Here is a 13043-nt window from a genome sequence, read left to right on the forward strand (position 1 = left end):
TTGGTTATTGTTTTTTTAAATTGCAGTTTGAGATGGAAAGGTGTGAACTAAAGGCTACAATCTCTATCCTGAAAGAAAGAATAAACTCTTTGGAAAATGAATTAAAATTGAAGTCCAGTAAACTTGTCCAGACATATGATGATTCTTCTCAATTTAAAGCTGAGATTTGCTCACTTCAGTAAGTCTAATAAAAAATGTGGTTGTCTTTCACAGATGCTGATGTAATTATGTTTGTTCTATGACCGTACAGCAGAGTTGAGTTCCTGGAAAGACCATAAAATACTTTCAAAATCACATGATACTGTTTCTGTCTAAAGGAAAAGTGAATATGAGTAAGGAAGTGCTGTGGCGGCTTTTCACAGCAAGCTTCTCCCAGACTTACTTGATGTCCAAATATACTGTTAATTTTTATGGTTAATTGTGAATGAAAATTTTCTCCTCCCTCTAGAATTGTTTCCTCTAACAGGCATGTTCTCTGCTTAGGAATGTAGCAGAACAGGAAATTTCTAAAAGAATATCCAGGTGCTCTTTGTTAAAAGGAAGAGAGATGTCTCTGCGAACTGCAGCAGTAGGACCAAATTGTGTCATATTTACAGAGTTGCCAATAATACTGAAAATTTTAAACCAAGTGTTAGGCATTAATATTCCACAATTGAGTGGTTCATGGAAAGTTACTCTGTAATGGCATTTTATTTGTGTTTCTCATGGTCACTCTCTTTCATATGCCGATGCTGTCACACACATACTACAGTTTTGAGAGTTGACATCTTATGATCCCTAGACACACTCTGTGGGGATTTGATCAACTTGCTCAGAACTGGACAATCAAGTATACCCGTGTATTTTCCTGGGTATTTATTTAAACTTGCAGGATCTTTTGGATGTTTTACAAGGAAAACCAGGGCCGGTGGCTCACCCCCTCCACCCTCAACCTGAGCAGTGCTATACTGCACTGTATAACAGTACAGTAGCAGTAGCTGAGAAGCAAGCCTTGGAGTTCATCTGATGCTCCCAACTGCACAAAAGAAGGCTGTTAGTAAAACAATTAGTGTATTTGTTGGTAAAATTGTGACAACATTCATAAAAGTGAAATACCTTATTAGGTTTCATATAATTTTAGTGGAAAGCATTGATATCATAAAAAGGAGGAGATAAGGAGTAGGGCTTCAGTAATTTCAGCATTTGGTTCTGCTTTGTGCACGGTGGCAGTTTGTTATAGCTGTGTTTGGCACCCCCGCTTCCCCACTCGCCACCAAAGTTTCACTCTAAACTGAGTGAGAGCAATCTTTATCTGCAGACATGCTGTTTGCCAGATTGGTGGGGTTTTAAAATAAATTAAAAGCTTCTCTAGCTTTTGTGGGATCCCATTTCAGAGGGATTTTTATTTCCTGACCTCTTTTGTAAATAATCCATTTAATTACTTTGGAGTTGCATTTTTTTGCCTTTTTTTTTTTTCATAGGTCACTGATACTCTTTTCTAAGCAAAACAAGCATGTAGGTAGATGGTTTCATGTATCTTTCAGGCTCTATTCCTTAAATTGGAATCAGAAGTACAGCTGTCAATTTGATTGCTTCTTAAAATGTGGTGTGGCTGATAATCACTGCTATGAGCTACATATCAAAATCTTTATACAGCGAAGAGTCAAAAGACACAAGTAAGAAGAGTTACCCGATGAAGAGTAACAGAATTCAGAGGAAATTAATGTTTCAGATTATCATGGTTGTTCTGCCAGGGTTCCATTGTTCCATTTTGGAATGATGTTGAGGTGAACTTGCTGCAGGGGTCCAAGAGCAACCAAGAGGTGTGGGTCTTGGCAATACTTAATAGTCCTCTCTCTTCCAGAGAGGGAGGGAGAGGACTGGTTAGTATGACACAACCCTGTGCTGCTAGTTGGAATGACTCAATCCTATCATAAGGTTACACTGGAACTGTTCCAGCACTTCAAGCAGCGTTAAAAGCCATAAATTGACGACCCTGAATAGGTCCCAAACTTCTTTCAACTGTATACTGATTTTCTAGGCTCTTAAATGACCAACTCCAGAGGTCTGTTGAAGATTTACAGCACCGATTGGCCCTCAAAAAGAATGAACTGCAGTCAGCTCAAGAAGAAATTGTAAAGCTAGAGGAGAAAATAGGTAATCATTTGTTATTTTTAATGCTTTTTTCCTAATTTTAAAATAGAAAGTACTTATTCTTTTATTTATAGATAGGTTAAACCAGAGGAGCACTTCCCAGGATGAAGCAGTCAATGTGCTTAGAAGTACTATTACTGTTTTGGACAAAGAAAAGGATAGTCTTCAAGAAACTGTAGATGAAAAAACAGAAAGAATTGCATGCTTAGATGACAACTTAGCTAACAAGGTATGTGCAGTAGAAGTACTACTTTGCAGTCCACCTGGGGATTTTTAAAACAGACATTTTGCTTGGATGGCAAAGCCTGTGCAGAGCCCTAGGCATCACATGAACACTATGTTTGGACTGAGCCAATACACCCATTTGCCAACAATAGCAGTTTAATTATTATTGTTAGTGTATTCCCTAAACACTCCAAGAAAATCAAGTAGTATATTTTTGCATTTTTGCACTTGGAGGTATTTGAGATATAAGGTTCTAGCCTGATGTGACAGAATCTGTAGCTGACTTCCATTTTTTGATAAGACAATCCTTTCTTAGTAAAGAAGCTTGGAAACTTGAATGTGCAAAGATGCACTTATTATTGATGAAGGGTTAAAATAAAGGTTTAAATGTCAAGTTCTTTAACTTGAAGTATCCTGTTATGTTGCCATATAAGAATACTTAATACAATTTTGGCTTTTATTTTCATAGGAAAAAACAATTGCTCATTTACGTCTAACTCTCTCTGAACTGGAGTCCTCAAATGAGTAAGTAAAGACTAGGATGCCTTCTTCAGTCGTTTTATTTTATCTAGTGCTTTTAAAAGGAAAGTAGACAGCTATTTTAGTTATTTTGGTGAAAAGGAGCATACTGTGTTGAGAAAGATGTACACAACTTTTGAAAAACTTCCTCTGTAATTATATTGCAGGCTGCTAAGGTACTGTTAAGACAGCAATTAACAATTGTTTGTGTATATTTATTTTCCTAAATTGGTAACATTTCCTAATTCTCAGTTAAGAAGCATTTTTTTAGTGTTCTAAATACTCCACTAGATATTAGATTGATCCAGGTAAAACTCAGAGCTGAACTCCTAATTAGTGGCAAGCTAATGCTTCCAACTTAAGTTACCAGTACAGTTTAAATTACAGTATATGTGCGTAGATTTTAGCTGGGCTTCATCTGATCTTTCCTTCATGCCTCTTTTCACGCATGACTTTGAAAACTGTAGCTTTTTAAAAGAAAACATTTAAACACCTAAAGATCAGTGTAACTGAATATTTAATACATTGATGCATGAAGTATCTGTGGCAAAAGAAAGAAAAAGAAAGCAAAACTTTACATAAATTCACACATTTTATTTCTACTATTTTGTTTAATCTTTTGCTTACTCTTTTGGTTGTTGTATTTCAAGTGTAAGCTATCTGTCTTCATCCTTTATGGCTTATAAAATATGCAATGGCTAATATACTGTAATCACTACCAAACACAGATAAACATAAGTATCTGTGATTGCTGTTTGCATAATAAGATCTGTCTTACCAGATGCATCTTCAAAGTTGTAGTTTAATTAAATTTTATTTGTGCATATTGACGTTCTACATCCTTAGATTATGTTTATGTTTAGACTTGTCAGCCTTCAGAGATCATGAATTCCCCCCCTTTTAAAAAAATAAAAAAGGCTTTTGCATATCCAAAATCCACATCTGATCATTTTCAGCAGTATGTGGTAGAGTGTAAGAAGAGACAATTTAAATAAGATTTTCACTTGATAGCCAGATGAAGGACATGCTGAGCACCAGAGACCGTGAGATATCTAGCTTACATCGCCAGCTTGATACGTCCCACGTAGAGCTTGCAGAGATAGGAAGAGTAAAGGAAATGGCTCTGAAAGAAAACAGGCGACTGCAAGATGACCTAGCTACAATGGCCAGAGAAAACCAGGTATGAAGGCAGTACGTAATGCTGAAGTATTAAACTATTTATTGCTTGCTTATATATAGTGGTACATCACAGCCACTGTATCCTTAACCTTGATTTGGTATGCTTAATTAGTGGTATTTCTTGAACACTGGGATATTAAAAATTACTGGGCAGGCCTTGTAAAAGCAATTGCTTTAGATACTCAGCTTAGTCAGTACAGTAGGGGAGAAATACACAAGCTTTCAATTTAGTCACCCTTCCCCAGATTAAAAAAGAAATCTAATTAAAATAATTCTAGGACATAATTGTTTATACTGTAATGAAATTATGTTTATACTATAATGAAATTGGTTATATCACTTAGTAGTTGGTATTTAATTGGTAAAAATTGGGTTTTATTATCTGTGGAACAGGGATTATTGAGAAAGAGCAAGAAACCACAAAAGCAGATACTAGGTTATTAGTCAGGTTAAAGTGAGAGGGAGGAGATTGCTAGAACATCTGAATTCATTCTTGGGCATAGTGATACATTAGTTTTATCCATCTAGTTTCCATGAAGCATCGGATGTGCGAAGTGAGGTATGCCACATTTTGAAATTGGAATGTTTGTTTTCTGCGAGCCTTGGTAATGATGACTGTGAAGAGGTATTGGCAGCTTTTTAATTTCCAGTTCTGGCAAGGTTAGTTGCCATTCATCTGTGTTGCTCTGCAGGAACTTTGCTTTAATATAAGAAAAATATAAGAGGGCTTAAAAGATGCAAGGCAGAGGGACTGAAGAAAACTTATTCTTAAGATATGATAGTCCTGAATAGTCTGAATTTCTTTCCTGATTTCAGGAATGGATAAGGATGCACAGTCGATGAGAATAGGAGGGGTTCCCTTTCCATTGTGTCAAGGTTGTGTGGGGTTTTTAGATGGTGAATTCAAAGGTGCCATCTATTTCCCTGGAGAAATGTTCTTATTGGATTGTCTTTGCATTGGTAAGGTAGGTGTCATGGTGAGGTGGCATCTTATAGAGTTTAGCTGTATATTGCAGCTTTTTGTGTGTGTTGCGGAGATTCTGTTCAGCTGCTTTATTTGACTGCTTGCAGTTTTGTTATATATTTTTTTTTATTTGCATTAGTTTTATATAATTTCATCTTTCCTTGGAGTCATAATGTACTTCCTTGCTAACAGCTAGCCAGTCAGTAGCTTTAGGCCAAAGGACAGGTGGGAAGTGGCTTGTGACTGCCCAGTGGACTCTGAGTTGGATCACGTGTATGTCAGTTTTGCAGCTGGGAGGTATACCATCCTTAGCTGCTGATGGCTAAATACATTGCCCTGTAAAGTGCATGCTATAAAGGCACGATTTAAACTTACATCACTTACAGAATCAAAGTTGAAATAAAATCTTTAATGCCTTGAGGAATTACATGTTTCCACAGGCTATTATTGAATATTTTATTGAAAGATGAGCTATCTCAAGTTGATGGTTTAGTTTAAATAAAAAATTTGCAAGACAGAAAGGGTTGAGAGAGTCAATGAATTAAACTGTTTGACTATTGTCATCATTCTTCTTGTGGGATCTTCATCTTGAGATGTTCTCCAGAGGTCCGCAAGTTAAACCAACTACTGGTGTGTAAAAGCACATTCTTTAAAGAGCTTGGGGGGCTTATAAAGCCCATTTGCACTGTTCTCAATCATCATTGCCCCATCTATTCTTCCTTGGAATTCTCCAAGTCCGGGATCCATGGCTTGGAGAGCCTGAAGTGCATTCAGTCTTGTTAATCCCTCACATAGTTTGAGGAATAATGAGTTGGTTTAGTGCACCAGCTGGATACTGCTGACCAAAAGCTTCCCAGCTGCAAGTGCATGACATGGATGTCCTTGTACAATATGATGTGTGTATGGACAATATATAACATGTGTCCAGTGTTTTTTATAGGGTAAGTAGCATTTTTTTTCTTGGGCTAAACATTAGAAAGAACTTAGAGACCTAGCTCAGAATTTTGTTGCAATTTATTATATTCAGTTTGTATAGCAAATACAAATGTTGCAGCTCATCAGGAGACTCAAATGCCTTGTACGGTTTTGATGCCGAGATACAAATATATGTTTGAATTCACTGTAAATGCTAACACTGAAAATAATGAAAACCGTGTTAGCTAAACCATTTATTTCAATTCCCTTCAGTCAACCCGGCTGAGTCTGAAGCTAGAAAGTACAGTATAGCAAGATGTTTTAACTGAGGTAGTACCCTGAATAGTTCTTGCAAAACCTACTGTGCAATACTTAAATATGTGGGTATATTATTGAAGTTAGAAATGCCATTAATAGATCTCTAATAAAACGAGATTAAATATGGCTTTGGGCTGGAAGAGTGTAGATTTAGATTGGATATTAGGAAAAAGTTCTTCGTTGTGAGGGTGGTGAGGCACTGGAACATGTTGCCCAGAGAAGCTGTGGCTGCCCCATCCCTGGCAGTGTTCAAGGCCAGGCTGGATGGGGCTTGGAGCAACCTGGTCTAGTGGAAGGTGTCCCTGCCCATGGCAGGGGATTGGAACTGGACTAGCTTTAAGGTCTCTTCCAATCCAAACCATTCTGTGATTCTGTGATATTACCATAATATGATGACTAAAGCTTTCCCAGTGTGCTTGGGAAGGCGACCACAGAGACAAGGAGACAGATTTCAGCATATGCTAAATAAGGCACACAGTAAAAAGGTGGCCCTTACTGAATATTAATATACCACAAAAAGAAGAAGGGAAGGCAATAAGGCAATATCCTCTATTTTCCCCCACATTTTATAGTGGGAATAGAAGAAGATACTTGCCTTTTTGGTTCTCTGGGCTAGAGGACTCAGGGAAAGGGAAGAGCTGAACCTGAGAGAGCCAGAGTTAGCAGTTCCAACATCTCAAACTTGTTTCATGGTGCATTTTTGATGTCTATGATCTCAATAATCCATTTAGTTATTTTATCTTTCAATTCTACTTTAAAATAAATGTTCTTTTTGTCATAAAATTGACTTTCTAGTGACACAAAGCTTCCCTTCACTCAGGGATCATGAAGTTTAAGGCTAGAAAAATCCCAGCTCCCAAACTTCTGTATCTTGAATTTTCCAAAGATCAGTAGGATGTGTCATTAGGGAAGCAGCAGATTTTATGAACTGGTGTGATATTCATTGTTTTCTGTGATTATTCTTGCCTGGAAAACTCTTTGGTGTATCTAAGGTAATAGGGGATATTTCTGAACCCTACAAATCCCAAAGGGCTTTGACTAAATTACTTAGAAGTAGAATACAGTAAAATCTGGGTATATGCAATTACTTTGATTTAGCATGATACAGTAATATATAGTGATTAATTCACTCTAATGCACTATTTTGCCTTTATATAATCTCTTCAGGCTATCAGCACTGAGCTTGAAGATGCAGTACGTGAAAAAGAAGAAATGAAAACCAGGGTTCATAATTATATAACTGAAGTTTCTAGATTCGAGACCTTGATGGCTTCAAAGGTATGATCTGTAGGCAGTTATTGCTGTTTTCAATAAATCCATTTGGTTTAGGGTGTCATTAGGAAACAAATCAAGAAATGTATAGTTTGTGTCCTGTTCTCCCTGTCTATCCCATTTCTTTTTTTTTTTTGCCTTTTTTCCTCTGCAGTGTTTCAAGCTACTAGTGCATTCATATAAAACCTTAGTAGATCTGAAGCACTGATAAATTCTGGCACATCACAATTTCATTGGCTATGTTTCAGTTGGCCATAACACTGGAAAATGACAAACAAATCATGTTTGAATGTTGTTTTGCTTTTTGAGAAGGCAACTAGTAAAATATCTGGTACTATTTCATGATCATAGGCAATTTATTGCCTATTAGCAATTTATTATTGCTAATTAGCAATTGCAAGCAGATTATACGTTGGTTTTTAATATTTTACACTTCTAAAAAAGAGAAATTTTATATATAGCTCAGCAGGAAAATGTAAAAAAAGCACATTGGAATGTTTTCTCTGAATGATAAGAGTTTTTGCTGTACTGACAAAGTGCTCTTGTTAAATGTATTTTATCCTGATACTTGGATTCAAAAGTGTGTGAATTAAAACGTATAATCACTTAAACCAAATCGAATTTATGTCAAGGCAACATGAACTGACAAATCTATTATGTGATTTTGAATAGGAAAGAATGAGTTTTGATACAGCTTTGCTTTGCATATCTAGATGAATGCATGCAAATTCATCCTCTTTTTACAAGTAGAAACTGAAGTATAGAGAAAAAATGAAGGTCAGTAGAATGTTAGCCTAGAAGTCTCAATTTAAAACACTTGAAGTTTAGTTTTTAAGAATTTTATAATATATCAAATATCCAGAGCACTTCAGCTACAGATGTGGCCACATCTTTGGCAAGTGAGAATCCAGTTATTTAAGTCAGGTAATAAGAAGCTGTAGAATATACAGCCAGTGGCCAATTATGAAAGGTTGGTTTCAGGGATTTGTCTAGTGTTACGTTCAAATGTTGCCTGTGGAGGTAGGGATTTACTTTTCTGTGCAGTGTTCTCTTGCTTAATCATGTGTTTCTGTTTCCTAATGCACTGCCTTGTTCATCTGCACCTTCCAAGTTATGCAGGAAACACGGAAGGAATTTCAAAATGAGTAGCCTATCTCATTAGATAAATCTGACTCATACTAGCAACATGCTTATCCTGTTGTGCCTTACATGAACAGGGGGAGAAGGGAATGGAGCTAGATAAAGAAGAAAAACTTATCACTGCCTTATAATATGCACTTGCATTTGGGTCAAATGAAAATTCAGAAGCAACATTTGTTTGATCATTGCATAACTTGTAAGCACTAAAGCTTACCATTTTGTACTTTTATGATAGACTGCTTAGGTATCTGTGCTCAAATAGGTTGTCAGTCTCTCAGGCACGACTGTAATATAGATATTTGTAAGAGCACATGCAGTAAGTAAAAAAGCTGAAAATGGACTCCCGCTGGAATTTCTTGGAAAGAGCAGCACTAGGATTAGTACATCTCAGTAATGTGACCCTTGACAATGCTGAGAGATCCAAAATAACCCCTCCCCTGGGAGCTTTGAAACTCATTAACAACCACTAAATGTAAATATTTCCATTTAAGAAAACTGAATGCTATCGCTGTATTTGTTTACTATTTGGACTTGCAAAAGGGATGATGCCCTTTGGTAGCTGCCAGATAACAGGATTAAGAAAATGGAGAAAAATCTACTTTCTTCTGGGGAAAAAAAAAAGATATTGTAGGGAGTAGGTATTAAATAAGATCAAGCAACTTGAAGGTATGTTGATCATTGCAGAGCAATTTACTGTTTCATCTAGGAAAAAGAAAATGAAGTATTGTTAGAGAAGTTCCGAATGGTCCATGCACAAGCAGAAGACTGGGAAATGAAGGCTCATCAAGCTGAAGGAGAAAGCACCTCAATACGACTTGAACTCCTTTCTGTAGATACAGATCGGAGACATCTCCAAGAGAAAGTAGAGCTTCTGGAAAAAGAGATTCAAGGGGTAATAATTTGTGCAATGAAACTCTGTCAAGGAAAGTGGGATAAATTCAAGTGTTTTTTAATAAAGTCAACATACTATTTTTAATGCTTTACTGGATAATAATTCTTATACATGAATCTTTCAAATGTGGGCACTGAAGTTTTGAAACAGTTACTGATTTTGGTTAGACATTCTTTCCTTTTCCGTTCCCTGGTTTCCCAAAATTAGAATCACACTGTCTGTTTTAATAGTTTTAGATCTGTTTTGTTGGGTGATTGATGCTGTTATGTTACTATCTCTGTAAGAACCTTTTGTTTAGTTGCTTTAAAATATCAGTATTTTGTCAGCTAGCTTTATGAGTATTTCGTAAGCTTAGTTCTTAGATTATTTTGAAGCTTTGAATGAAGTATTTGAAGCATTGGTGGCTGGAGTAAAGGTAAAAATCTGGTCGTAGTAGTCCAAATCCAGAATCAGGATGGCTTAATATGGAAACCTAGACCAATAGCATAGAAAATAATGATGTTTAAATTTTAGAAGCAATAACTTTATAGAGATCAAGGTAGGGTATAATAATTGTGGATTGACCATATTTTGTCTTATGCTTTTAATTAGCCCCAAAAACTAAAGACTTTAATAATGTAAGCTGAGTAAAAAATTTATTGTATTTTGAGGGTTTTAAGCTTTTAATTCTCTTCTGAAGCTGGAATCCAGCCTCATTCCACTCATATATAGTACTTGTATAATTCTTCAAGATGGTGATGAAAAATTGTAGAAATGCTTGATTAGTTGTTCTTAGCTGTGATTTAGGGAGATGAGAGGAAAGGAATGTAATATAAAGTTAATTTTATAGGGAAAGCTGATTTTGAAGGGAAAAGAAGGTGTTAAAAAAAACCCTGTTATCCAGCAGAGAACTCTACTCAACATTTAAGACTGAAGGGGTATCTGTATTTGTCTTTGTTTAGCATATCTTTGCACATCAAGCATATGAATCTCAGATCTCCTCCATTACAAAAAAAATGTCCAAATTGGAAGAGGATGTTAAACATGAAAATCAGGATAAGTCTTCTGTGTTGGCAGACCTGGCTTCTGTGCGGGAACTCTGCGTGAAGCTTGAGGCTAACAAAGAACTTTTATCTCGACAGCTGACATCCAAAAGCATGGATTATGAAAGGGTAAGCAGCAAAGGCAAACTTAATTTGCTATGATAAAATATTTTCCTTTGCCTTTAATGTTTTTTGGAGAAAATAATAAATTGCTTCTGAGAGAAAGGCAAGTTAATTTAGATCACTAGTTTTGCATTTATATCTAAATGAAAAATTTTGTAGTATAAAGATCTGTATCTGTGGGTTTTGTACGAAAAGAGTTTCTTTCATTCATTATCACTACAAAATGTGGCAGCAAAAACTGCCATATCACAGAGACAAATTATATTCATTTGGTTTTATGTACTGTTTTTTAATTTACTCAAATTTTCAACTTTAAGAAGTGAATATTGCACTTATTTAGATATTGAAGACTTCTCTTTAATGGATTTTTTCAATTAGATTGAAATTTAGATTGAGCTAAAGTTTATCAAATCTTTTGAAATAGTTTAAACAGTTCTAAATATCCATAATTTCTGAACGTTTTTCTTTACAGCTGATTTGTTGTGTCTTTACTTAGTGACTTGGTCAGGTTTCTTGTTACAGTAATATTGAAGACGTTGAGAACAGTAGTTCTCATCCCTGCAGAATTTGTTTATATTCATAGATCTGGTGAGGAAAACGAGCATTCCTACATCTTCAGCAAAAGCCAAGAAGCTAATTGTAAGCTAACCTAGTCAAATAGAATGAAGTATAATAAATATTGGTTTGTACTTGTGCAAAAGCCTGCTGCTGTTAAAAGCCTATTAGTGTTCTGGGTACTTAGGTAAGCATTCCTAGGACTCAGTAATCCAGCTCCCAGTAAAACATTTAGCAGATGCAAAGTTTGAATAGTTTTAAACTAAATATAGTTTTAAATAATTGTAGGCTTTAATTTGGTTTATGAGCTCAGTTTCCTATTAATTTTTATGAAGCTTACAAATATTTCAGGTTTTGTATCAACTCTTCATGAAAGAGAACTCTGTATGTTGTAAACCAGGGTATTAATAATGTATAAAATTTGTGCCCTAGGTTCTAGGTGAATTAGAAGATATAAAATCAGAAGTAGAGTTGCTGAAAAAGCAGCTATCCAGTGAGCGACTTACAGTTCAGAATCTTGAAGCATTGCTGGCTACTAGTAGAGACAAAGAATTTAAGAATCATTTATCATCCCATGAGAAAGATTCTGAAATTCAGTTACTGAAAGACAAGCTAACACTCGCCGAGAGCAAACTGTAAGTTTTAACAAGTGTATGTTTGTGTTCTGTGATTTACAAAGAAACTTTTTCTGTCTGACAACACTTACTCATGAAGTCAAATTCTTGATGTTTAGTAAGGCTGAGCAGATTTTTGCACCAATGTCTTCTGGCCTTTCATGGCATCTTTTACTTAAAGTTTCTTTACAGATCTTTCATATCGCCTTCATTAGTCAGCACTCCGGTGGACATCAGTTTAGTACAAGGATTAAACTTAAACAGGAGTTCCAACGGAAACGTACTCTAAAAGGAAGAAACACCCTGCTGAGTTTTCACAGTGTTGAGAATAAGCACTTGGTTTCTTTCTGGATTTGTCCCCAGTCTGACTCCAGAAAGTTTGCTTCACTTTCTCTGCTGGTCATTAACTCTTTCTTACATCAGTCAGGCACAGGAGGTGATGCTTTTCCTGAAGTTCGCTTGTCTGATATAACTCTGCTGCACTTTCAGTGCAGTCACTAAAATCCTTTCCTTCTGAGCCTCTTACTGGCCATAACTACCTAATGGTGGGGTAGCTGATCTGTTGCAGATGTTATTTCCACCACAGAACCAGCCAACCCATAATAGTTTGTAAATTTTTTTAGCTATTGGGTACATTTATAAATGTATGTAGGCATTGCAGTATGATTTGGGAATTTAAGCTTTGCATCAGAGTGTGTCAATTCTCAGCATATAAATATATATTCCACCTCTCTCACAGGTTGATTTTCTTCTTAGCTTCAGGAAACTATCTAATTCAACTCTGCTTTTTAAAGAAAATGCTATATTTTTATTTGGCTTTGAAGAGTTTAACTATTAAGAGAACACAAATTTTCTTAGTCTTAAGCTGTGATTTATGTTCTTTTATTGGAGGCTACTATGAAGTCCTAATTCCTTTAGAACAACACGGATTCATCAAATATCTCAAAGCAAGTCGAAAGTAAAATTTTAATATGTGTACTGCTCACAGAAAAATCCTCCAAGTACATTAAATCCATGATAAATGTAGTTGCTTACCTACTGTAGATGCCTGTTGTCTTTACTTTGATTAAAGGAAGAATAATTTACATAATAAATAGTGAAGTCACAGTCCTTTAAAAAAGCAAAAGTACTTTTGCTGCTATTAATATTAACTGTTAAAGAAAAAGGCCTGT

The 13043-nt window shown here is 35.7% G+C and overlaps 1 protein-coding gene across 2 annotated transcripts in view; it reads left to right on the forward strand.

Moving 5' to 3' along the window:
* Positions 1–13043, forward strand: part of CEP135 (centrosomal protein 135) — a 38719-nt gene that overhangs the window by 19086 nt on the left and 6590 nt on the right. For both annotated transcript variants that reach the window (XM_030491842.1, XM_030491843.1), the window contains exons 15-23: positions 27–178; positions 2021–2136; positions 2208–2362; positions 2828–2883; positions 3889–4057; positions 7421–7531; positions 9372–9557; positions 10499–10708; positions 11690–11892. In XM_030491842.1, coding sequence (XP_030347702.1) covers positions 27–178; positions 2021–2136; positions 2208–2362; positions 2828–2883; positions 3889–4057; positions 7421–7531; positions 9372–9557; positions 10499–10708; positions 11690–11892 — 1358 coding nt within the window. The remainder of the gene's footprint in view (positions 1–26; positions 179–2020; positions 2137–2207; positions 2363–2827; positions 2884–3888; positions 4058–7420; positions 7532–9371; positions 9558–10498; positions 10709–11689; positions 11893–13043) is intronic.

This window comes from Strigops habroptila, chromosome 7 (genome assembly GCF_004027225.2).
Source record: "Strigops habroptila isolate Jane chromosome 7, bStrHab1.2.pri, whole genome shotgun sequence".
NCBI classification, from domain to species: Eukaryota; Metazoa; Chordata; class Aves; order Psittaciformes; family Psittacidae; genus Strigops; species Strigops habroptila.